At 36.0% G+C, this 27,684-nt stretch overlaps 1 protein-coding gene across 2 annotated transcripts in view; it reads left to right on the top strand.

Annotated features, from left to right (window-relative positions):
* CDK13 (cyclin dependent kinase 13) overlaps positions 1 to 27,684 on the top strand; it is a 104,968-nt gene that overhangs the window by 17,160 nt on the left and 60,124 nt on the right. For both annotated transcript variants that reach the window (XM_051978639.1, XM_051978631.1), the window contains exons 3-6: positions 10,021 to 10,629; positions 14,545 to 14,715; positions 16,798 to 16,937; positions 18,269 to 18,439. In XM_051978639.1, the coding sequence (XP_051834599.1) occupies positions 10,021 to 10,629; positions 14,545 to 14,715; positions 16,798 to 16,937; positions 18,269 to 18,439 (1,091 nt within the window). The remainder of the gene's footprint in view (positions 1 to 10,020; positions 10,630 to 14,544; positions 14,716 to 16,797; positions 16,938 to 18,268; positions 18,440 to 27,684) is intronic.

Below are 27,684 nucleotides of genomic sequence, written 5' to 3'. Positions count from 1 at the left end.
ATAAAAACTCTTGTTACATTTTCTAAGGATTCTAGTAATATATTTTAATGTATGAATGGGACATACTTTCATATCTTAGAATAGTACATAATCTGTACCATGTCCCACAAAAGCTACCAGAAAAGCCTGGTCTTCTCATTGTGCAAAAACACACCATGCCCATTTCTATCTCTATTCCTTGATTCAGTCTGCTCTGGATTGAGGCTCTTGTGTTGCCATTGTGACCACATTATTGATCAAGTGAGAAGACTTTAACCAGGGAAAATATATTAGGAGGCTATTGTGGTAGTGCTTTTGAGAAGTGAGGAAGGAGTAGTGCAGGGGTAGCTATATGAGTGGAATTAAAGAGATGGAGGTGAAGGATGTTGTGGCAGTAAAAATTAACAAGGTTTGGCAACTAATCTTTCATTTTGTGGACTGAAAGAGGAAGAAGGATTGATGATATCAAGCTTATAAAACTAGGTAATTGGAAGATTATGTAACCCATAACAGTTGTAGGGCAAGTTCAAAGCAGAGTTGAGTTTGGGGAGAAACATTATGAATTCTTTTTTAAATATGATAAGTTTGACATTTTTATGGTACATCATTTTGAATTATCTTTTAGGCAATTGATGTGGGATTGGAATTCAGGAGAAAGGACAAGAGATACAGATTTATGGAGAGATAGTAATTGAATAAACCATGGCAGTTGAGTGTAGAAAACCGAAAAATGAGTCTCTTTTTCTGGATGATTATCCAGCAGAGGAGACTGAGATAGTGGGATCATAACCAAGAGAGTAGTGTCATCAAAACCCAAAGAAAAGGGACTGTTTAGGAGTCGGAGCCTGGTCATCAATGTAAGAGGTTACAGATCGACCAAGAAGAAGAGAAAGTAAGAAAAAACTATGAAGTTTGGTAATTAAGAGATCAATCATTGCTGATCTTGGGGAGAGCTTTCTCATGTCTTTGATAATTTGTTTCTGTCAGCCTGGCTGTAGAGTGATTTGTGTGTGTGTGTGTGTGTGTGTGTGTGTGTGTGTGTGTGTGTGTGTGTGTATAAAATATTGCTGTTATCTCTTTGCTAGTATTTTATTCAAAAGTTGCATCAGTATTCATTAGAAAAACTAATCTAGAGTTTTCTTTCTTCACCTGGTTTAGGTATTAAGACCACATATGTATGATAGAAGGAACTTGGCAGGATTCCTTCTTTAACTATTTTTTTCAAATAATTTATGTAGCACTGGAATTAATTGTTCTTTAAATAAAAATCCTGGTAGAATTTGCTTTTAAATCTATATGGTCCTGAAGTTTTTTTCCTTTTGGAGCTCATTTATGACTTGCTTAATTTCTTTTTCTAAGATAGGATTGTTTTAAGTATTTACTTCCTTATCTAGTAATAAATAAAAGAGCTGGTTTAAAAATAAAATAGATAAGCAATTACCTAATTATAAGACAAAAATCAGATTATCAATATCAAAAGTGGAAAAATAATCAGTGAGAAATAAAAACAATTATCAAAAACTATTTTGCCTAAGTGTGGGGCAGGAAAACTGACAGTTTTTTAAAAAAATATAAATTGCTCTGATTAATAGGAAAGGAAAAGTAATAATTTATTGTTTCCTTCTACAACTTGTTTAACTTTTCCATTAAGAATTTAGATGGTATGTTATTTGGTACATATATTCAGTATTGATATATTCATTGGTGTGGTACCTTTTATCAAAATATGGTTTCCTTATTTATCTTTTTTAGTTAGGTCTTTCTTTGCATTTGCTTTTTCTGAGCTCATGGTTGCCACTCTTGGCTTTTTTTTTTTTTTAACGTCAGTGTAATAGATTATGCTCAGTGCCCTTCTATCTTTCTATTTCATGTGTATTTGTTATTAAGAATATTTTATTGCGGGGCACCTAGGTGGCACAGTGGATAGAGCACCAGCCCTGAAGTCAGGAGGACCTGAGTTCAAATCTAGCCCCAGACACATAACACTTCCTAGCTGTGTGACCTTGGGCAAGTCACTTAACCCCAATTGCCTCACCTCCTCTCCTCCCCCAAAAAGAATATTTTGTTCGATTCTGATCCATTTTGTTAATCTCCTTCCTTTTTATGAGTGAGCTCATCCCATTTACAATATTTGCTATTGTATATTTCCTTCTGTATCCTTTATTTTTTATGCTTTTCCTTCTCTATTTTGCTTCTCACTAATACCTCTCTTAGTTTATCTTCTCTCTTACTTCTCCCCCTTTCCCTTAATCCCCTTCACTCCCATTTCCCTGTTGGATAAGATGTATTTCTATACCCAACTGTGAGTGTATGTTTATACTTTCATTCTTCAAACAGTTCAGATCAGAATGAAGTTCAGGTGTCACCTCCCCTCCACTTTGTATAATCTCATTTATCTGAAATAATTCTCTCCATTCATGCTCCCGCTTCCACCCTCTGCCAGTGCCTTCTTTCCTGCCCTTTCCATTCTTTAGAGAATATCCAAACATAACGGAATTACATCCAGGTCCTCTGTTTAATTGTAATCCCTCTGACATTTGATGATGGTGAAGTTCTGACAGGATACTTGTATCATTTCCTTATATAAGAATGTAACAATGACAGCTAACAATTATATCATGCTTACTATGTATTAGGTATGTGCTAAGATTGATCTCATTTCATTCTCACAATAACCCTGGGAGATAGGTGCTATTAATTTTTCTCATCTAATAGTGAGTCCTTGGATCTGAGGTAAAGGACTTGCTTTGTTTCATACAACTAGTCAGTGTCTGAGGCAGGATTTGAACTGAAGGCTTCCTGACTCCAACCTTGACACCACTGCGACATCTAGCAAAGAGCTATTAAATTTTGTGTGATCCTGACTGTGTCTTCTTGGTACTTGAGTTCTTTCTTTCTCTTTGTGGTATTTTTCCTTGACCTAAGCTTTGAAGCTATAAAATTCCTGGGAGTTTTCATTCTGGTGTTTCTTTCAGAATGTTACTTGTGGATTTTTTTTCCAATTTGTATTTTTCCCTCTGATTCTCAGATCTGAGCAGTTTACATTTATGATTTCTTGAAGATGATGTCTAGGCTCTGTTGTTGTTGTTAGCTTTCAAGTAATCTAGTGATTGTTAAATTATGTCTCAGATCAATTTTTCAAGTGAGATATTTTTTCCTTGAGGTATTTCACATTTTCTTCTATATTTTCAGACTTTTGACCTTGTTTTAGTATTTATGTCTTAATGTCTCATGGAGTCATTGGTTTCCATATGACCAGTTCTAATTTTCAAGGAATTACATTTCATTAGAGGATCTGGTGGTACAATGAAAAGAGTACTGGGACTTAGAATCAAGAAGACTTCTTTCCAAGTTCAAGTCTGGCCTTAGATCCTGTGCAAGTCGTTTAACTTTGTTAGCCTTAGTTTCCTCATCTTGCCAAATGAACTAGAGAAAGAAATAGCAAACCACTCCATTGACTTTGCCAAGAATACTCCAGATGAAGTTGGACAGGACTGAAAAACAGCTGAACAAATACTTCACTGAAATTTTGTTCTTTTTCCAACCTACTAAATTTTTTGTCATCTCATTTCTTTGCTTTCACTTGTTTTCCCCATTTTTGGTTTACTTCTCTCAGTTGGTTTTAAAATTTTAAAAAATAATTTTAACTCTTTAAAATTTCTGCTTTAACTCTTCTTTAAATTCTTGAAAGTTTTTCTTGGAAGCTTTGCTTGTTGTAGACATTTTCAAGTCCATTGTTCCATCTTCTCAGCTTTTCTTTTGTGTTTGTGCCTTGAACTTCCTTTAAAATAGTTGTTGGGTTTTTTCAAGATGGTGTTATTTCAGGGTCAGGTATAAATGAGTTTTCAAATTCTTCATTTTTTATTACAAACATGTGGTCCATGAGACAGTGTCTTAAATGAAAATATTCCTGCAAAGCAAAACACAAAATACACCTATTTTCTTCAGAAATACATGGAACTTTATTGTATCATCTTGGAAGTTTACTTTTTTTTCCCCTCTAAAGCATTTGGGGTTAAGAGACTTACCCAGGGTCATACAACCAGGAAGTGTTAAATGTCTGACAGATTTGAAATCTCAGGTCCTCCTGATGGCAGGGCCCGTGCTCTAACCACTGCGCCACCTGGCTGCCCCAGTTATTTACTTTAAAGATTCAAATATTTGTCAAAAATTTTTTTTAAGTTCATAGCTTCAAATGATCTTGATATCCCTAATAGCAGAAATATATTTTGTTTTATGTTGTGAAAGAAAAAAGTGATTTCATAGATTTTTTAAAAAATTAATTGAAGCATTGACATATTTTCAGTTTGAGAAATCCTAATACTTGTGAAGTTGTGGTTTCTTATCAAAAAATTTAAAAATTGAATGTATCAAAAATATTTAGAGAAGAGGCTTAACTTTATTAGTCTCAAAGTTTCCTTTTTGGACACAGCCAGTTACTTCCAATTTATCCTGAATATGGCTTATGCATAGCTGTTTCCCTGTTGTCTCTCCCATATGATTGTGACTGCCTTGAGAGCAGAATAGATAAAAAAAGAATAGGTTAAAAAAATAGGTAAAAGATATTTTACTATTAAACTCCAGTGCATAAATAGTGTTTGGCAAATAGTTCATATTCAATAAATGTTTATTGGCCGACTGGGTTATTGTACTCAATTATTTAATATTTTATCCTTTTTTTTCAGAATATTAAAAAAAATCTTACTTGACTGCTGTTTCACTGACTACTTTGTATACCTTCATTTATTTTCTAACTTTAATATCAATTTTCCAAAAGATAAGAAATATTTTATACTTGCTCTAATTTAGGCAAGAACTTTGTGATAGTCTCTGGCTGTATTTGAATGTATTTTTCCTTATAACTATGAAAATTTTTTAAAAAATTGGCACTAACTGGGTCAATTCTTTTAGTAAATGCTTTTTGGGGTTTGTGATCTCTTTGGTGAATCTCCCCTAGATCGCAGAATATAGCGCACTTGTGCTTTCTCAGCCTCTGTTACCTGGTAGTCAGATTTCTACAATTTCTTGGGAGATGGGTACTAGTGGCAGAGATTGATTTGGGCTATCCTGCTTTGGAAGCTTTCCTTCAGGATTTAAGAACATGAACCAGTTGGGGGGCGGGGAGTAGGGTTGCGAAGGGGAGGAATCAAACATCATATAAGTAAAAGATGGTTTAATTTAAATTGCTTTTTGGCTTTTATTTGTTTTGAGGAGGAAACCTAAAACATTCCATTCATCTGTTTTAATAATTAGAAAAAAGAAGCATAATCTCCTTGTTAACAATCAGTGGTACCACATTCTTTTCAGACCTCCATGTTTTCAACCTCAGCTCTTTATTTTTCTTCATATGAAATAATAAATCAGTTATCAAATCTTGTTACTGCTGTAAAAACTTTTATATCCTAGAACTTCTCTCTATGTAGCCATTATCAAAATTCAGGACGTTTATCATTTCTCACCTCTACCATTGAAATAATCTTTTTTTTTTTTAAAGATATATCTTCTCAATTCCTTTTTTTAAAAAAAGTGTCTATTAAAAAAATAGAAAAAGAAAAAAGAAAAGTAAACGAAAAAATCCTAGAACATTGTCATGTGCCATGCCCAGCAGAATATCAGGGAGGATTCAAAATAAATAACAATAAATTATCAGTTCAAGAAAGGATATATTATATATCCTGGATATTCAAATGAAGAATTTGAAAACTCATTTATACCTGACACTGAAATAACACCATCTTGAATATCTGGATATATAATACCAGAAAAAATTCACGAGTAGCTTTTCTTTGCTTACTTATTTTGTTCTCTGCTGCACACTTTTTACTTTATTCTTTTTTACCCCTTTCATCCTCCTTCACTTTTCCCAAACAGGCTGTAGTTAATCACAGATATATTTATATATACATATGTAGATATATACATACACATATGTACATCCTCCCCACACATGTATCCTTGCCCACACACATATACATTCACACCCATTCACAGGCCCACACACATATACATTCACATCCATTCACAGACCCACACACATAGCTATATATACACATATTTCTTTCCCATCCCTAACTCTTCTACTTTAATTTTGCTCCTTAACCCTATTTCTTGATCTACCCCCACACATGGATCCCTCCCTTGTCTTCTCCTCCCGGCTTTACTTACCACTCCACCCATCCCTTCCCTTTATTTCTTTATAGATTTTAGAGGGTGTTATACCCTTACAATATATATGTAGTGTTAACAGTTTAACCCATTCCAGATGTGAATAGGTTTTCAGCTCTCCGAGCTCTCATTTCCCCCTCTAATGCTTCTGTGTACATTCTTCCTCTGCACCTCATTTGTATAGCATGATTACTATTTTTATCTTTTCCTAGGCAGTTTTGCTTTTTAGAGTCAGATCATAGTCAACTCTCTACCAGTCTTTTTTGTTTGTTTGTTTGTTTGTTTGAATTATCCAGTTGCTGATGTCAATTTTAAACATATGGTATAATTTCCACATAAAAAGGTTCATGTTAAGTTCCTTGAAATTAATTTTTGATATTGGATCTAATATGTTAAATTTTCCATTAAGTTTGGGTTTGATTGGAAGTCTGAAAATTTTCAAGTTTGTTGAATGTCCTTTTTTTTTTTTTTCATTCAAAATTACTGGTAATTTTCCTGGATATGATATTTTGGTCATAGACCTAATTCTTTTCGTTGCTGGTATATATGATTCCAGGACCTGCAGTCTTATTGCAATTGTTGATAAGTTCTTTACGATTTTAATTGTAGCTCCAACATATTTGAATTGCTTTTTCCTTGTTTCTTGCAAAATTTTTGCTTTGATCTTGAGGTTTCAAATTTGGCAATAATATTCCTATGTGATTTCCATTAAGGATCTCTTTGAAAAGGAGGTGATTACTGGATATTTTTCTTTGTCTACTTTCCTCTCATGTTCTGTCACTCCAGGACAATTTTCTTGAAGAAACTTTTTTTTTTTTAAATAACTTTATTGTCTTTGTCTGAAGATGAACCTTGGTCTTCCCTGTTCCCATAGTAGGTTTTTATGGTTGGATTCTTTCTTTTTTACTGGTTCATTTGTTGTTGTTTTGATAATGAGAAATATTGGTGTAATTACTTCTAATTATGGGGTAAGGGGATTAGTACCTCACTTCAGCTCTCCCTTCTGACTGGAATCCCAAATCAAAAGCTCCTCCTTCCTGCAAGTGCCCCTAGGCAGCAGTGCCTCTGCCCCTGCTATCTCAGTACTCACCATGGCCCCTGCAGAATCTGTTCAGCAAATTTGGGCCTGGCTGCTCCTGATCAGCTGAGGTTCCCTCATTCTTCCAGAGTCCTCATGTGGTTTGGGAAGTGAAAGTTTCTGTGATTGCTCCAGCCACACTCAGCTAGCTGGAAGAGTCCCCAACTATCTTTGAAATGTTTATGTTTCACACTAGCTAATCTCTGACCTTCCTCAGTCTTGAATATTTTCTGTGATTGTGCCTGGAGGACCCTTGTTCTGCCTCAAGTCTTCTTATTTTTCACTAGTCTTTGTTTGCCCTGATGCAAATTTGTTGTGTTTGTGGGGGAAATCTGGAGAGCTTGAAATTTACTTTCTACTCCATCTTCCCAGAATTTTCCTCCAAAATATTAATTTGTTGTCTTTCTTTAGGTTTTTTCCCATTCTAATCCATCTTTCAGTCAGTGATTTTTCTAAAGCACAAGTTTGCTTGTATCAGTTCTTTACTTAATAATCCCCAGTAGCTTCCTATTTGTTAAAGAGGGGATCAAATATAAATTTCTCTATTTGAAATTTAAAGCTTTTCATAATTTGAGTCCAATTAACCTTTCCTACTTGTAAAGATCCCTTCCCTTCATGATTCTATGAGCCAGCCAATCTGACCTCATTGTTTTTCATATATGTGTCTCCATTTCTCATCTGGATGCATTAAAGGCCATCTCCAGCCATGCTGATCTATATGTTGCTGCCATTTAGATGGCTCTAGAGGAGAAAGCTAGTTTGGTGACTTTGCCTAGTCCTTTCTCATTTAAATCCAGGTCACTTAGATGTCATGGCACCACTTCCCTAATGTCATGGTCCCTCTTCCAGAACAAAGAACAAACAACAAGGATGTTCTCCACAGCTGGAGTTCTCTTTCTCTTCTGCTTCTTAGAACTCTAGTTTCCTTAGATCTTAGGCCAAGTGTTCCCTTTCACAGAAAGCCTTTCACGTCTCTTCCAGATGCTGGTTCTCCCACCCAATACTTTGTATTTAATTTGTCTCTACCAGTATTTGTTCCTCACTTAAAATATATGCTCTTCTGAGGTGATTGAATGTTTGTATCACTACTCTCTAGCACAGTACTTGCTTGGCACTTAAGTAGACACCTAGTTAACTCTTCGTGATTCATAAAGCTGACAAATGTAAATCTTCTGTTTGGGGAAGTTCTTTTAAGAGGGAATTAAAAAAGAGAAGATGAAGTAGAAAGGATAGCTAATTGAACAAATATAATTTAAAGCAAAAAGTCATGCAGAAATGGTTAGTTTTAAAATAAAGATGTCATTGTGGTCCTTTTAAATCAATGCTATGTTTGCATGACCTTTGGTACAGATGAGGATATCAGTTCTTAGTACTTGCTGTATGGGCTGCATGCATCAAAAGGATAGGAAAACAACTGTCTTACCAGTGCTTTAAAAAACCCCAGAAATATTTGTAACATGTTACTCTTATCAATTTAGATTAGATGGTTTAATTATTGGTTTTTGCTATGTAATGATAATCAGTTTCCATATTAGTTATTATCTTCAAAAGTTTATTAAGTAGTCTGCATAGACTCATCTTTCGAGAAAGAGATAGTTTTGTTATAGAATAAAAGTCTGGTTCCCTTTTACTTTTCTTTCTTAATATGTAGGTGATAATGGGTATGTCATTTAGTTTCTATGAACCTTGGGTTTTTTTTTTTTACATGTGAGACAGGATTATTATTTGCCCCGCCCACCTCATGGGGCTGTTTGAACATAAAGTGAGTGAGTGTATATGATTGTGCTAACATATTAAACGTGGTATTCTACAAAATTAAGCATTTATTTAGTTTCAGACCCTTGACAAGGGAGTGGAGTTTCAATTCTGGTTATGCCATTTATTTTATGATTTTTGGCAAATCACTCTGTCCTTATGCCTCTGTTTCTGCATCTCTGAAATGTAATACCTACCTTACTATTTCCCAGTCTTTTGTTAGGATATGAAAAATAATGATTGTTAAAATACCTTGAATGGCTGAAAACAAATATAAGTTGTCTTTAAAGATTTTCTGCTGTTATTAAATGTTTAATTATTTTTAATGCCTTAGATGTTAATAGAATGCTAATTTGGTAAGAATCAAATCACTTTATTTTGTGTGTAATTTGCTGTGCTGTGTGTGCTATAAGATTAGTTTAGGTGCTGCTTAGACAGGGATCCTTTAATCTGTCCACCAAGAGAAGGCAGATGTAACTGAACTTGAGGTTGGAGTGGGTGTTTGGCTTTGGCTGCTACTGAATTTGATTACTACTGTAACTTTGTCTTGCTTGGATTTCCTGAGGCATCATTCTTGTCTCGTGGTCTCGTGGCTCTTTTATCTATTACTGTTTTTTCTCTCAGAGACTACCTCTACCTTTTATGGGCCAGACAATCTTGGGAAGCCTGGGCAATTCTATTCCCATGACTTCTTTAAACTCTTAGTCAGTAATTACACTTTGTATTGGCACTTTCTACTCTTTTTTGTTGTTGTTCTGTGTATGTTTTTGTTTCTGTTGTTGCTGTTGCAGAACTAAAATCTTTCTGGACCTCACTTTCCGTTATCTGTGAAATAAGGCAGCTGAACTTGAGTTCTGTGCTATAACCCTGCATGTAGAAATCCCTGGTCTTACAATAATTCTAAGTTGAATTGGTAACTGTGTTTCACTATACAGTTGGGGAGTACGTAGTGGAGTTTGAATATCAACCCCCCATATTTATTTCCCCCAAAAAAACCCAAACCTGAACATTTGCTAATGCAATCTTTACTGTTTTTCAAGCAGGCGATCTGCCAAGTCGCGAAGCAGAAGCCCTTACTCATCTAGGCATTCGAGGTCCCGCAGCAGACATAGATTATCTAGGTCCCGGAGTCGCCACTCTAGCATTTCTCCTAGCACTCTGACTCTGAAAAGTAGCCTGGCTGCTGAGTTGAACAAGAACAAGAAAGCCAGAGCCGCGGAAGCAGCCAAAGCTCACGCCAAAGCGTCCAACACCTCGACGCCCACCAAAGTAGGGAGCACTGACTCTGCAGGTGGCAGCGCGCCTCAAGCCAACCATGTGAAGGAGCTGAAGAAGCTCAAGGCTGAACACACGCCTTCTCCCACAAGTGGCGGGACTCTGAAAAATGACAAGACAAAAGTAAAACCCTCTCTGCAGGGAGCAAAGGTAGAAAATAATTTGATTGTAGACAAAACCAAGAAAGGCATTGTCGCGGGCAAGGAGAGTCAGCCGACTGTGGTGAAGGAGGAGCCGGCAGTACTGAAAGAGAAAAGCAAACCACGCACCCCAAGCTTGGGCACCAAGGAGAAGGAGCACCATGGACCATTGGTGACCTCCACTTTACCACCTTTGCCTTTTCCTCCTCTGCTGCCTGAAGACAAAGATGCTGACAGGTGAGTTCTGAAACTTGTGAGGTTCCAGGGTGGGGGTGAGGTGGGGAGGAGGGGGAGAAAGGAAGTTCTGCGGGGAAAGACTGAGCAAAATGCAGGTTGTAATTAATGCACTCTAAAGAATCAAATTGCTTTTTACTGTCTACATTTTGACAAATTAGTATTACAGAATCATAGAATGAACATCAGCTAGAAAACTGCCACACAATCCATTGTTAAGGGCCAGAGTTTCGTGTAGTTAGTGTCATCTAAACTGTGCTGCCTAGGTCTATGCATCTCCTGCAAAAGAGTCCCAGAAATTATGGGGCAGGCCTGGCCTGGGGCCATCGACCTTAGCTTCTGGTTCTGGGAGTAGCACCTGGGAATGTTTTGTGGGAGAACTGTGTGAAGTATGGCTCCCAAATGTCTCTCAGTTGTTCCTGTCTCCATAACAATTTGTGATACTCCCTGTGGCTAAACCTCCATGAGTCTGTGCTGTATGTTAAGTTGATGTTGACTGGGAGATTATCATAGTACTTCCCTTGCCAAGTTGTGAGACATTTATATACTTGGAACATTTTGCAAAACTTCAAGCACTAGAGAAATGTTAACTATTAGAATTACGATGAATAATAATTACACAAATTTTAGAGAACCTCTCATTGTTGATACATTATAGAAATTTCTTTTTTAATGAATATTAAATAAGTCATAGCAGAATAGCTTGAATGTAGTTGAAATATGAGAATGAACTGAAAGATCTGTTAGGATATTTTCAAGGGATCTTTGAGTATAAATATAGAAACTTAAGAATGTTTCCTGTAAGGTCTTTGCTTCCGTGAAGCAGGCAGGCCATTTGTTGGCTTTCTTGGGTCCTTTTAAACAGTTCCCTTTTGTGATTTTAATTTATTTTTTGTATATTTGAAAAGAAGCTTAGAGCTTTGTGATTCTATTCCTATGACTTTATATCCTACTGTCCTTCCTCATTCTCCCCTTTTGCTCCCCCCCTTTCAATTCTTTTCCCTTTCCCTTTCAATTTTTCCAGTCTAATTTCTTTTCCAGAATGTGAGTGCAGGCTGCACAAAAAAAAGTTAAATTTTGTTTCTTGGTCTTCATACCAGTCTTTCTTTCTGTATCCAGATTGTTTCTCTGTGCTGGCCCTCCTTTCCTTCTCCTTTTCTGCCTCTCTGCCTTTATTCCTTTTTTGTTTTTCACAGTATAGAAAATCCTTTAGGGAGCACATCTGGAGAAGATGAGACTATTGTGTTTCATTAGTGAATATGCTTTGGACTAGCGATTGCTTTACATTTTTCAGCAATTTGTTAATTTCAAGTGCCATCAATTAAATTGATCTTCATTGTCCGAAGATTATTTTTAACTGCTACTAAATTATTAAATTTTTATTTGTCTTAACTAGAATAATAACCATTTAAATCTTTTAATTAGTTACTGTTTTCCCCTTTTATTTTGGGAAGCTGATGAGGTCACTGTCCCACTGCTGATTCCCTCCTTTTCTTGATTTCCTCAGCATTGAAAGTTTCAGCTTTTTTTTTTTAAAGGATAATTATTTTATGCCATAAATTGATTTGAAGGGACAACAAAGAAATAGGAAAATGACGTGTTATGTCTCTTGTCTTTTTGATTAGTAATCATACTTCCTTTTGGTTTTCTCTTTCCCAGAATCCTATGGATTTGTATGTGTGTTTCTCTTTAATAAATGAAGCTTATAAAGAAAAGGGCATTTTTTTATAAAAATTTTCTTTTCCTTCAGAAGTTTGGCTTTGACTAATTTTTCCATGATTATCTTCCTTAAAAGGACTTTTCTTCTCTTCCTCCTCTCCCCCTTCATCTGCTTTGCATTTATTATGTGTGTGGAAGTTGGTAGTATCATTAAAAATAAAGTGATCTTTAATTCCATATTAATAATTTGAGTCTTTTTCTTAAAAGCCTTTCAGTGAGGAGCATAGATTTGTTCTCTGGTTACAGGCAAAGCTGCATAGACCCAGATTTTGACATATCTATTTCATGGGATCCACTTGGAATATTTGTGATCAAGCTCTTTTTCGTTTCTCTCAGGATCCAATTAAACACATTGAAACATTTTTTACTGTGATGATACTTTAGTTTTCTTACAATTTTAGTCAATTTCAAATCTTTTTTCATAACTAGATTCTTTATACTGGTAAGATAAAGGGAATGCTATAGATAAAGCATAATTAAACTTATAGCAAATGAAAACATTTAAGTGGGGAGCAACTAAATTAAACATTTACATAGCCCCTCCTATGTGGCAGGCATTGTGCTAAGTGCTTTATAACTGTCATCTCATTTGATCCTTATAGCAAGCCTAGGAGGTAGATACTATTATTATCCTTATTTTACAGATGAGAAAATGAAGGCAGACAGAGGTTATAACCTGCCTATGGTCATATGGCTAGTAAGTTTCTAAGGCCAGATTTGAATTCAGGTCTCCTTGATTTCAGTTCTGTGTTCTGTGCCTCCTTATTGTGTCAGACATTGTGCTGATAGATGCTGGGGATTCAGTCACAGAAGCCAGATAGTCCTTGCTTTCCAGGAGCTCATAGTGTAGTAGGAAAAGATAGCACAGATTAGAAATTTTAGCTTTAGGTCACATGGAAAATCTTCATGATTTTTAAGAATGAATGACCAGGTGGATGGGGAGGCCTCCCCATCATTAGGGTAATTTCCACTGATAAAACCGTATTTGTTTCCGACATTGAACTGTTAGATAGTGCCAAGGACTTTGGTGAGAAGAACTTGGTTTTCCTGGTCTTGAGGAGCTGAGATTGCTGAGGAGGCTGGGGTTGCAGCTCCAATTTTTACCCCCAGGATGGATTTCTGGGGTGGTGGCTTTCAGGACTACACAGGAAGAGGGTCATTGTTTTGGGTTGACTCATTTGCCTCTGAAGCTCCTTCCAGTGATGAAATTCAGTCTTTCTATGTGTATATTTGAGAAAATATTCACTCTTGAAGATGCTGAATGCTTTTGATGACATAATGCTGTGTGGACGATATGATTTCTTTGCTATTGAGCTTAGAAACATACTTCCGCTGCTCCTCCCCTCAACTTCACTGAAATTTATCTTTTATTTTTGACAGTAATTTTAAAAATACCTTTTGAGTTCCAAAATCTCTTCCTCCAGCCTCTCTCCTACCCATTGGGAAGGCAAGCAGTATTGGTATCAGTTATAGATGTGAAATCATGCAAAACATTTCAGGAAATGTTCTTGACACTTTAGTTTGATATAGATAATTATAACTGAGTTTTAAAATCCTCCATAAAATTGATAATTCATTTCCTTTCCTGAAAATTACCTAATAAGTGTGATTTGATTTTCAGACAAACTTAAGAATTTTTAGCTTGCTGGAGCTTGGATTACAAAATAAAATTTGGCAGGAGGAAGTAGTAGCTGCCAAGGAACTAATGTTATATATTAAGTAGACATTGAGGCTGAGAAATAAACATCATGAGGTATCAGTGAGAACCAGAGAAGTTACAAATCTATTATGTTCTTCTTGTTTCAACATTTCAGTAAAAGTAAGAATTCCTTGAAAAAATATGTAATTTAAAAATTAATGACTTTACCCTGTTTTGTTAGGATCATTTTTGTTTTAATGAAAAAAACAAACTGGATAGGATGGACAGAGAAAGAAAATGTGACAATATTAACATGAAATGCTTAAAATACACTGATTATTTTTTTAAATTGTAAAGTAACTTAGTCTTTTCAACCAGAACGAAATCAAGTGCTTGGTAGCCTGCTGGCAACTCAGTGTTCTTTTTACTTGGAGCTTGTGTGTTTGGGGCACATGTTTTGGGGTGCCACCATTCCCTGCATGAAAGGTTAGTAGTAGGAAGTGCACCATCCAGGCGAGTGGGCATGATGTGACATTCACCTATGATCCTTTCTTTTCTAGTTTAAGAGGGAACATTTCTGTAAAGGCGGTGAAAAAAGAAGTGGAGAAGAAGCTGCGCTGCCTGTTGGCAGACCTGCCTCTGCCCCCCGAGCTCCCAGGTGGGGATGACTTCTCAACCAGTCCTGAGGAGAAGAAAGCCTCTGCCCCGGTGCACAGTAAGAGAAGGCCCAAGTACGTGCTGCCCAGCTCCGGGCCTTGCTTTCTGCCTGCTGTTAAAATTTGCCTCAGATATTTCTGCTTTATCCAGAAAAGTTGAAATGTGAAGTTGAATTTCAAAATTGAAAAAATCAAAAACCAACTTCCCAAAAGAACCTCAAATCTCTTATGTTAGCAGCTTGTTTTTTTATTTTATTTTATTTTATTTTTTATCTTAATAGCTTTTTATTTACAGGTTATATGTATGGGTAACTTTACAGTTTTGACAATTGCCAAACCTTTTGTTCCAATTTTTTCCCCTCTTTTCTGCCACCCTCTCCCCTAGATGGCAGGATGACCAGTAGATGTTAAATATATTAAAATACAAATTAGATACACAATAAGTATACATGACCAAACTGTTATTTTGCTGTACAAAAAGAATCTGAAAAGGACTCTGAAGTATTGTACAATTAGCCTCTGAAGGAAATCCAAAATGCAGGCAGGCAAAAATATAGGGATTGGGAAGTCTATGTAATGGTTCTTAGTCATCTCCCAGAGTTCTTTCGAGCAGCTTGTTTTTAATGTGATTTTTAGTGTACTGAAAAAAATTATGATTATTTTTATAATTACATGGTGTAATCTGTCAGCGAGTTCCAATAAAAAAAGAAATCTAACAAAGCTATGGACTGCTGTCACTTGGAAGAGGTATTAGACATTTTTGCTTGGGGAGAGAAAGCTAGGGGCAATGGGGAGGCAGTTTCAAAGAGGCAAATATGATGACAGAAATGTATTATCAATCAGTTATCACTGTCAGAAAGAGGGGTGGGCTCTTTGTGCGCTTCTAGGACAGGCTAGAGCAGTCATTTGCTGGGAGTGGCATGAGGAGGGGAGTACGGTTGGGCTGTTGGTGCTTTCTGACCCTGAGATTCAGTAGTTTTTTTACCTTGCTAATTTCCTATGGCTCCAGTAAATATGACAATTCTCTTTTCTGTATAGGATATTCTAAACAAAATAGAAACAATAAGACTTGGAGGCAAGGGAAGGTGTTTGTGGTCAGCTCTCAGTGAAACCACCCACTGTGAATTGTGGGAAAGTCAGTACACACCTTTGCTTTTAGTTTCTGATTTTTTTTTTGGCCTTTGATTATCTCCCATGTATTTTGTTTCTAAAACAAAATTGGAATTGAAAATAAATTTGAAATCTTGTCCTAATGGCCTCAGTGAAATAACCGGAGGAAGTCTCCCTGCAGCCTAATTTAGTCAGCAAACAAAGCTCCTTTTTCTCATGGCTTTCTTTCCACCAAGGGAATTTGTTATTTAGATGTGAACTAAAAAAGTGAAACATTCCTTACAGATTAATTGAAAAAGTATGAGAGAATGTTCATCCCTTCAATAGGTTGATTTATTAGCATAGCTAATAGCCAGTTTTTCCTTCTTTGAGTATTAATAGGGGATGATAATATTTCATTTAAATAGTTGTAGGTATTAAGACTAAGCAAGCATTTCATTTAGAGAATATAAAAATTGTTCTGAACTATTCCTGTATCTAACTAGAAAGAAGGTTTGTGGGTGGCTATTAGGGTGGCTAATGGAATTGATTGAAATGAAAAATTGCATGTAATTCCCTGACTTTAAAGAGTTGAGTACTGATGTGTGCATTTGTCAGTGTAAATTCCTAAGGATGTAATTCCATATTAATTCCTAAAGTCCAATGATTTACATTCAGTACACACTTAGCATAAAGCTTTAACTTTATGGAAAGATGTGGTTGATAACTGAAAAGAAGGAGGCCCTTTTCTGTAACAGTGAAGGGATAAATCATTTGGGTTTTTTGCCCATGAATGTTGATTCTTTGGTTTACTACTATTTTGAAAAAGCTATCCTAGAGCTTCTTCCTTCTTGTTCTTTTTTAGTTTATACATAAAATGAATAAACGTTCTGGGTGATACAATGAGTCTGTAGCATTATTATGTTATAAGGTCCCAAACCCATTTGTCATTATGAAGATGGGAGGTGGGGTGGGTTAAAAGGGAGGACTGATTTTTTGTTTTGGGTGTTTAGTATTTAAAGTAGACTTTCCTGACTGTATATAAAACTTCAGAACTATATTTACTAGAATATGTGGGCCTCGCTATGGTGAAATAAAAGAAAAGGATATTGACTGGGGAAAACGCTGCGTGGATAAATTTGATATCATTGGAATTATTGGAGAAGGCACCTATGGGCAAGTTTACAAAGCCAGGGATAAAGATACAGGTAAGAGCTCATCAGATGCGCTTATATTGGGCTGTGCTGTGGGCTTGGCTTGATTTCATCTTCTAAAAACACAGTTTGAGGAATTTTCAAGCATATAGTTGATGTAGAAGGATTAATTCTGTCCTAATCATTTCAGCTTCTTTTGCAACATTGTGATTCTTAATGAAATCAAGTGTTTCTCATTCGGATTTCTTTTGTTTTTAGAGAGAATTTTATATACATTCATATGTATATATTTCCTTGATAGCCTTAACTATTAAAGTATTTCAGCCTTAATGAGGTAGGGTTGTTTTGGTTGTTGTTTAAGTATTTTTTTTATTATTTAAAAAATCGTAAGCAATTGTTTTATAGAAAAAGATTAGGAAAAAAAGCTTGCACAGAATGTTTTTATGTAGCAGATTTTATTGTAGCAAGTTCAGCAAAGTACTTTTGCTATTATTGGCAGTGCTCCAGTTTGAGAAAGTACTTTTTGATTATTTATGGCCAATGTTTAGAAACATTTTATTTACATAGTAACTTTCTATAGTCTTACCCTATGGAGGTGAGGTGTTCCACAGTTAAACTTTAGAAATGTAGGTGGGACTCAGAAACAGGCAAGAAATGTTTGGAGCATTAAAAGATAAGACAGGTTACATGGACGGAAAAAAGAATGAACAGAAAAATCCCTAAATGGTTCCAGGTCATTTATTCTGTTCTATTTTCTTGTCATAGGCTCTGACCACTTCATCATCTAGTTAAACAATTAATATTTATGATTCCCTGGAGTCATTAGTCAAGCGTGACATGGATTTTAAGATGATTAAAATACAATACATGAAGCAAGTATACTCTAAATGAAATTTTGGTTATAACTATTATAACTTATATAACAGTATATATGTACATTCTAGTAGTTTCTTTACACACGCACACCTCTGAGAGAAGACTACAGTGTACTTTATGAGCATATCCTGTTGATAAACTATAAAAAAGAAAAGAACCCAAATTAGATCATTTACTTTTTTTTTTTAAATCCTGTATGTCTCCAGCTACTTATTTAATACTTTATTTAATAGTGATTCCATTTTCAGATTGGAGCAAAAGAATATGGACTAGTTATTTTTAAAATTCATCAGTTTGAATTAGAATTTTTGACTAATTTTCTTGGATATAGGTTATCTGGGTCTCATTTATGTATAAATAATCTGATAAAGAAAATATTTGACATTAATTGTGGGCTGGAACTTCAAGTAATAGGGATTAAAAATTGAATTAAATTTTAAAATTAAGGAAAAAAATATGTCTGGCTTGCCCAGTTGTGACAAATTGTGATTTGTTTAATTTTATGACAGGAGAAATGGTGGCCTTAAAAAAAGTCCGGCTAGATAATGAAAAGGAAGGCTTCCCCATCACAGCCATCCGAGAGATTAAGATCCTTCGACAGCTTACCCACCAGAGTATTATCAACATGAAGGAAATTGTGACTGACAAAGAAGACGCTTTAGATTTTAAGAAGGACAAAGGTACGTGATGTTTATTTAAAATACTGGCTTTTTTTTTTTAGTGATAGTGACACCAATTTACAGATCTAGTTTGTCATTTGATTAGAAGTACATTTTTTGGGGAGACAATTGGCCTTTTGGTAGTAAATAGTTAAATGAGAGCCTGTTAACCTAAGGAAAGCCCTTTATTTAGAATGTTAGTGAAATTGAAAATGCTTTAGTATTTCAGTGGGTCACAAGCCATCCATACCTTCTCATTGTGTGCCATTCTTCTCCATGTCCTTCCATGAATCTTTTATTTCAGGTTCTAGAAAACCTTCTTTGTGCTGTCATACTATCTCATTGGTACCAAGAGAGCATCCTCCACTCTGCCCTTCCCTATTTATCTCTTTTCCTTTGCTCCAGCTCTGGGATTAGCCCATCTTCTTTTCTGGTCCTATATTGCCTTGAAGGATGTCTTTTATCCTTTTCCCATCTAAGCCATAATCTGGAAGTTTCCTGCATTCTCTTCCCAGTATACATCACTGCATTGCCCTCTAGATTCCTTTGAGTCTTCTGGGATCATGGTGGTCTATGATCCATAACCTTCTTAGGATTTTATCTGTTTTAAAAAGTATTCATTTGCACAATTGAGCATCCTGCAGTCAATGAAAACACTGCTCAATTTTCCCAGGTATTGTAGCCTATCCTCCGAGTCCTGTTGACTTCTGGATCTAGTTCTCTGTCACAGAGAAAGGCACTGATAGACTGATTCATTGGGCTACCTTGCCAACTTCATTCTCTGTGTTGGACTGTATGCCTTTTTTCATCCACTTGGTTTTTCCTGTGTGATTTACCATCTTGTTCAAGTAGTTTGTGGACTCACTGAGGAGGCTTGTGGTATTCAGGGGCTCAGTGTAATCAGCACTGTGTCATCTATAAGCAGCATCTGCACAATTTGATAAGAAGCTTATTTCTTTTTAGTGGCTTCTTTGCGTCGGCTAAATAAACAACAGGCACACATAGCGTATGTAATCTCTTCAGTCTTAGAGCCTGTATTTTCAAATCCAGTTACCAATTAGAAAATTGCTTTAAAAGATGAAAAAGCTTATGCTAGAGTGCTGCTTTGGGAGTTTATGTGGGCAGGTCTTGGCATAAAGGCAAATGTTTTGCAGTTAGCTCTGTATAGTCAATTTTACTGACTTTTAAAAACGTAAAGTAACAATAATAGCCCTCAGACCACCTTCGTCCCTCTCCCCCCAAAAGAACCCAACAACCTTCTGAAAATGGGTATTGACCGTTGAGTTCCACTGAGTAGCTTGTTGCAGGTTTTGTTGATGAGCAGCAGAACTGACTGTTCTCGGCTCCTATTGGGCTGGACTGCTTCCTCTCCATCTGGAGAATGTGTGTGTCTACATACCTGATTCTCTTTAGTGACAGTGTAAATGCTGAGAATAAGATGGAGAGAAGAGCAGGGGTTTGTAACTCATGGTGCGAGGCACTTAATGCTGAAAGAAAAAATAACTTATTTGAAAGCATTCCCATTCAGCATTCCATTCTCACATGAATATTTCCAGGAATACTGCTTGGATCCTGTTCTTCCATTCGGAAGCCTTCTCTAGAAGAGGAGATACATCAGTAAGACAGAAATTTAAAAAACTAGTTAATTTAAAAAATGCTTTTCCTATTTGTAAAGTTAATGATAAATTGTTTTTTAAACTCTCAGACTTCTGCAGCTTTTCCATTGCTTATAGGTCAAAATCTCCGAAGTCCTTAGCTTGACATTTTCAGCCTTTCCTCAATATGGTCCTGTGTACTTTCTAACTAGAATCCCAAAACTAAAGGGATCCGCTAGTCCAACTCGTTCATCCCTTTCCCTCATAGCAGCTCCTTCCCAAAACTGATTCAGCTGCATTCAGGGAACTTCTGCCCCTGGTTGAAGGGAAGTCTTGTCTTTTTTTGTGTTTGTGTCAGTTTGTGTCAGTACTCCTCAGCCCAGTATCTAGTGCTTCAGTTACAGCTGTGGAATAGATAGTTGCAGATAGATACTTGAGGGCTACACAGTCAGTTGGGAGCACAGCCTTTACTAAGCTAGGAGCCGGGTTACATTCTTGTGTTTGCTGGTCTGGATCTGATCAGGAGCCCCAAACACCTGTGTTCTGAGTTTGATGTGTGTTCTGTTTTGATATGATTGTGGGTACAGAGATGGCACCAGGTGTGATTTCAGCCTTAGTCCTAAAGACCTAATCACTAGGTATTGCTTGGCCCAAGAGCCTCACTCCCTCCAGTGCCAGCTCCTTTGTGTTAGGGGAGAGAAAACCTTAGAAGTACAACTACTATGCCTATATGCTTATATGATACTGGACTGGATCTGGTACTTTTCCTATCCAGTGGCTAGCAGACCCCCCAAATCTGTTGCTTGAATTGCTGTAATTCGAGTTGTACATTGCTATTTAGTCATAAAACCTTAGCTAACCCCACTTTCCCTGCTAGCTCTCCCCGTTCTGTCTTCGTTATTCAGTGGATCCCTGTTTCCCCGATGTCTCCTTTGATTGTGTCCGTGGAGACTTGTGGTCTGATAACAGAGCCCTTCCCCCTAGATCTCTTCTTGGGACATACTCTCCAGCTTAATGCACTCCTGGGGACTGCTGACTCCATCACAGAGTCCTCTTTCCCATCTCTGAGCTCTTTAACTCTATCTCTATTCCTATTTTTGGTGTTTAATAATTTACATAATTCTGAAATAGAAACTTAAGGCCATAGTCTAATTTATAACTGAGATTCAAGTAGCACCTATGGCATTACTTTGAACTGGCCCCTGAAGAATGGGTATAGGACCTAAAAAAATGATCTGAGATATGGGGAAGAGTGAGGAATGGACTTTTTTTCTTAAGGAACAAGTTGGGGGAAACAGCATGTGTTTGAAGGAGGAAAGCAATGTGGTGGGAACTCTGTTGCAAAGTAATGGGAGGTTGAGTTTGAGTAAATGTGGTTGTTTGGACCTAATTGTGCTTGGACTTTGGAGATAATTAAGACATTTTTCTTAGAGGGAATGAGAGCCACTGAAGGGCTTTGAAGAAAATTGATATATCTGGGTGATAATAGTGGGACTAGAAGAGAGGTTCAAGGAACAGGACAGTGTGGCAAAGTGCACTGGTCATAACATAGACCGGGGGAATCCTGGTTTGAAATCTGATCTTTAAGACCAAGACTGAACCTCCCTGAAAGTGGAGGATGCATGGACTTCTAGAGAAGCACAGGCAAGGTGACATCTAGCCGCCATTTTACCCAACCTTTAATCGCTATAGGCTGGGTGTATTCTTAGGTCTAGCACTTAAAGGGTGGGAAAATAATGAGTGCAGTGTTCTCATTTTACAGGCAAGGAAATTGAACCCCAGAGAGGTTTCCCTAAAGTCACACAAGTAGAAAGTGGCAGACTTAGTGTTTAGAAAGAGAAGACCTTTCCCACTAAGAATTAGGAGTAAGTCAAGTCAACTCACTCGTGCCTTTATTATTTAACAGAATTCTGGAAACTCTTTGCAGGCTTTTTTTTTTTTTTTTTTTTTTGTATCCCCAGCATGTTGTAGGCACTTGATAACATTGATTGATTGGTTGAAATCAGCTGTAGTAATAATATTGTAAAGAACTTTTAGATAACTTTTTTCCTTTTGATATGACAGCTTATTTAGTATTCTTAGGTGAATCAACAAAAAAATGAGGTGATTTTAGCAAAATAGTAGAAAAAATAGAAATCCACTAGTCAATGACTTTATTATATGTCTGTGATGAAAATCAGAAAGTGATAGCAAATTACTAATTGAAAGAATAATTCATTGTATTCAGTATCAAGAGATTACCAAGATATATGCAGGATTTATGTAAAGATTACTATAAAACACACCATTGAAATTAAGGAAGAGCGAGTTTTCATTATTTGCAAAGATCACAACCAAATATGGTAAAGATCATGCAACCCAAATTAATTGATAGATTTATTACCTTTAAAGATCAATAGGGCTAACATAACTTTATCAAGATCACACATCAAGGGGTAGCTAGATGACATGTTGGATAGAACATCGGCTTTCGAGTTGGGGACCGGAGTTCAAATGTGGCCTCAGACAAGGAACACTTTTCTGAGCAAGTCACTCAACCCTGATTACATAATCAAAAATCAAATCAACAAACAAGCAAACCAAAAAACCCCAAAAGATCACAGATCAGGCCCGGATAATCAAAATACCTATTTTGACCAGATACTAAATTGGTAGACCCAGCTGTGTTTCAAACTTATAAAGTTTTACAAAACATTCTAATGGAAATATTGATCAAAATGACTTTAATTAAACACAAATATTTTTTAAAAATCCTTTTCTGTTTTTCTTTTGAAAAAAGTGTCTTATTTGGGGCTTTTGTTTTTATGTCCTCTTTAGTTAGTTCTTTTACATAATAAGTCATTAAGCATGTAACAAAGTTTAAAAAAAACACAGAAAAATCAGTTAAGTGAAACAAAACTGAACTTCATGGTATATGACATTACAGCCAATGGTTCATACCCATAGTTTTCCCTCATGTAATGAAGGGAGAGAACTATATTTTCTCTGCTTTCCTTTTTAAACAATGTTTTTATTGTAATCTTTTGTTTTTGTATATCATCTTCATTTATACTTTTCTTGCTCTCTGTCCTCTTATCTGGAGAGTCATCCTTAGTAGAGAATAATGCACAGAGAGGGGAAAATGCAGGTCAGCAAAACTAACCAGCATGTTATCTCTATCAGTCCACATAAATCTTCCCATATTACTCTGAATTCTTTGCATAATCCTTGTTTATTATGGTATAATCATATTGATGTGATTTCCCTGGTTATCTCTGTAGGTATCATGGATTTTCGTTTTTGCTATATCTGATAAATATAATGACAATTTCTGCTTTTACGGAATCATTCAATGCATAAAGAATTTGATTCAGTTGTTTTCTTTCTATTATGTGTCTTTATGTTTTAGATTTACATTTTTGAGTTTTGTTTTGTTTTTTAATCTGCTTTGCCATTTTTTCCTAAAAATTGTTTAAACTATTCACATTTATACTTAAGCATGTGTTTTCCTCAGTGAATTCTCTTTTGTGTTATTGTTGTTTTTGGTCAGTATTTTGTCCCTGAAGTTATTTTTGCTTATGCTGCCTTGATGCTTGTCTCTTCAAAGGTTCTTCCCTTGTTTCCTATTCCTGCTGTATCCCAAGTTCCTTTAACTTACTTATATTAATTTCTTTTTTCTCCTTTTAAAAATTTGTTTTTCCCTGTTCTGTTTGCCTTTCTTTTCCTTTCCATTTAAGTTGCAGCAAACTTCCCCCCTCTTCCCCCAGAAAAAATTACTTCCCTCTTTGAATTTTACTTCATCTATTTCTAGCAAGCTTTTCTTTATTTAGTTCTTTTCGTTTCTCTTTTCTTTTTACCTATTCAAAGTTGTTTTTTTAATTCATTTGCTAAATGCTTTTACTTTCTGTGTTCCCCAGAGTGGAGCTTCTGAAGTGCTAATTTTATTTAGCTTTTCTTCTCTATTCCATGTCTTTGTTATTGTTGATCTTACCCTGTTCAAACTTTTTTGCTTTTCCTTAGTCTTAGAAATATTAATTCATGAGGGATGCAAATGTTATTCCCCATTCTTACCATGACTAGTCTTGACTCAAAATACTGCGTTTTCTGATTTCTGGATCTATGTCTGGTCTCCCACTATGAATTCTGGCTACCTTTAGCCTCATAAATCTCTTCTCCTTTGGTTGGTCAAGTCCTGGCAAGGAAGCCCATTTTGGAAGATGATCTTCAAATGTGCAGTTTCCTCATCCTCCCTCAACCCTCCCAACCCCCATGGAATGCACTATAAGGTTTCTCTCTCTTACCACAAACATATCTTTGCCTCATGCAAATATCCTTTGATGACACCCTTCCTTTTTTCCCGTTGGGACAACATTTTCCCTTCTATTTCCTATTCCCCAATCCCCATCACAGTCTCTTTTTATTTAGAGGTGAAAGAAATTATTCTTTGTTCACCTATGGACTTGTTGGGGATATATCTCCCATCTCCTTCTCTCACTATTCTTCCTATTCTTATCTCTCACAATCACAAAAAAAGTTGATTTACTATTGCAGAATGAGAGGAGACACATGGGTTTTGGGGCTATTATTAACTTTAATCCAAGAACTAATCATCCACTTCTTTTCTTCTCTTAATATTTAAAATTCTCCTTAACATTTTAGTTCTTTCAGTCTTTTTTGTCCCTTGATTTTCTTTTATATCTCAATTAAAGTCTTTTCTTTTGAGTAATAGGATATAAACGGAAAAAATTGATTTCATTATTTAGACTTGACAGTTATACTTGTTGACCTTTAATTTGGAAGTCAAATATTCTGCTTATGTCTTTTTAATTTTTTGTAGGAATGTCTCAAATGTGTCTGCTGAGGGTCCATTGTGTCTCAGTTTTATGTAAAAAAATTAATTTTATCTTGGATTGAACTTGCTCCTGTGTTTTTTGTAGAATATACTATTCTATGCCCTTTGATTATTTGAGAGTATTCTCTTGACTGCTTTCAGGGTCTTATTTGTTGTTGAATTTAACCAGTAAATGCCCTGCACTTTTAAATGTCCTCCCAACAACCCTACCCACATTCAAAGAGCCAATTAATTAGTAATTTATCTTTATTCAGATGTCCTGGTTAGTTCATTTGTGATTTTTCCTGCTATGTTATATTCAAGTTTTTTGATATATCATGTTTATCTGGGAGATCTTGAAGTTATGTTGTCAGCACAGTTTGTTAATCAAAGAAAATTCTGTGATTTCTGAAGAACTCGTGTGCCTTTTCAACATTCTTGCTTTTTTCTTTTCCTTTTGTCAAATTATATTTCTTTTTTCTATCTAAAATCTGTCATTTGCCCTTTTCATATCTAGAAATTGTCCATTCTACCCCAATATGTTCTATATCTTGTAAAAATCTGACTTTTTTGCCCCCTTCTTTCTGTTGAAATTTCTTATAGCCAACATTTTTCCTAATATCTTTTAGCCTTATTTCTTGTTTGAAACCTTCTGGATTTCTTGCTGTTGCTTTATGATCTCTGAAATGTCCCCAAATGTTTTCTGATAGAGGCATTTTAGTTCATCTTGTTTTTTTGTTTTCCATGTTTTAATACATGTTCATAGTGTTTAAGCCTTTCCTTGTATCCTTATGAGCTCCTTTGTTGGTTTTCCTGTTTCTGAGTGATGTTTTTGCTCATGGGTTCTCCCTTGATTTGTTACTTTTTTCAGCCTTTCTCTTATATTTCGAGTTGCTTGTCTGATTTCTCACCATTTACTTTCCCACTGTTTACAGTCTTTTCCAGTAGATGTAGAAGCCTAGCCTGAGTTTTTAACCAGAGTCAGTTCTGGTGGGAAAGTGCTGGCTCTAGGTCGGTTTCTAGTCCTTTTTCCTGAGCAATAGCTCTTCCCCCTTTTCCCCTTCATATGGCTGTATAGAACCCGCAAATATTGCCCTTTTTTTTTTTTTTTTTTTTTTTTTTGAGTTAATCAGGCTAATTGACTTGTCCAGTGTCATGCTACAGGTAAATTGAAACTGGGTTTGAAATCAAGTTTGGTGCTCTATCCATTGTTTTACCTAGCCATTCCTCTAATTGCCTCTAATTGGACCTAAAAACACAAGCTTTGGAGGTTGCTTTTGTATTCTTTGGATTGTGCGGGCAGGGAGAGATGGGGAACTAAACTGGGTCCATGACTTGAGAATTGTTTTGTTTTGGTATTTTTACCATTATCTTATGATTTCAGTTTTATTTACTCTGATCCATAATTCTCTTTGGGGAGATTTTGAGGTTCCTCAAATTTTCAGAAAACAACTAATTTGCTATATTGTTGAGCATGTGCTTTTTATTTACTTAAATGTGGGCCAGTCATTTGAGACTATTTCATACTTTAATGGAAAATATGGAGAGTTGTGGGCTAGATGATAGTACAGTTAGGTGGCTTTAGAGCTCAGTGAACAATCCTATCTAAAGAGTAGTCATTGACAGTTTAGTGTTTTCTTGGCAGAATATCTTGCATGGCTTTTCCTGATGATCTGTGCCTTAGCATTTGTATAAATGTTTTTAATAAAATCATAGATGGGATGACTTAACAGGCTGGAAAATGGCTAGAATTTCTTAAGTTTTTGACAGACCAGAACATTAGACCAAGCCTAAAAAGATGACATTTCATGGGAGAAATTGTAAAACCTTGATTTTAGAACTGGAAAGAGTTATTCAGTCCAGTGTTTCCATTTTACTAGTGAGCTAAAAGAAGGTCAGAGTAGGTGAGAGACATTTGCGGCCTTTTCGATGACTTGCAGCTTTTTGAAGATAGCAGTGTGCTATGATGGTGAGTCATATAATGTCACCAGAAAACCAGAGATAATGCCAAACAGAAACACTGTTAAAAAGAGATGGCCCTTTGTTCATGAAGAAACTTGGGTGGTTAAAAGTACTCTGGTTTTCTAAAAGGCATTCTTGCCAACTTTTATCCCTTTTAATTCTGAACCCAGTTTCTTGTCCATCAGAGTGTTGAAAGACCAGCTTTATGGGCTATTTGGGTTAAAAACACAGTTTTGGGGGAAAGACAGGACTCGATTACAGTTCATCCGAGAAAAAGGTGAGAGTCCAGTGGCCTTGTGTGCTTTATTGTCTGTCATTGATTTGATATCATTGCCAAGAAAATGAAGATGATTATGGGTTGCATTGCTAGCTTCCCTAAATAAAAAGGTGATCCACGTTCTGTAGTAGTTTGCCCTGATCTGAGCACTTCTGTAGAATTCTATGTCATCCTGGGGATCCTGTTTTAAGAAGGATATCAGTAAGCTGTCCAGTTTCCAGAGAAAGGGCAATTAGGATCATAATGGACACCAAATTTAATATCCTGTGATAACTTATTGAAGGAACTCTGTGGATAGTTAACTCAGAGAACACAGAGACAACTTCCATCATGTCTTAGAAGTATTTAAATGACTGTGATGTGGAAAAGTGATTAATCTTGTTTCCTTTGGCTACAGAAGTCATGGGTGGAAGTTGCAAGAGTCAAATATAACTATGTTGTCAGGAAAAAGTACCAAAAAACCCAGGTAATTCAATTAGTTGAATGTGATGGAAGCAGATCCTCCTCTATGAGCATCTCCAAGGAGTAACTTTAGACAATTTGTTGGATTTGTTATAGAAGAAATTCCATTTTGGATATGGGATAAGCTAGGTGATTGCCAAGAATCCCTTCTCTAAGATAT

Source organism: Antechinus flavipes, chromosome 1, assembly GCF_016432865.1.
Source record: "Antechinus flavipes isolate AdamAnt ecotype Samford, QLD, Australia chromosome 1, AdamAnt_v2, whole genome shotgun sequence".
Taxonomy (NCBI): Eukaryota; Metazoa; Chordata; class Mammalia; order Dasyuromorphia; family Dasyuridae; genus Antechinus; species Antechinus flavipes.
This window is presented reverse-complemented; position numbering and strand designations above follow the sequence as displayed.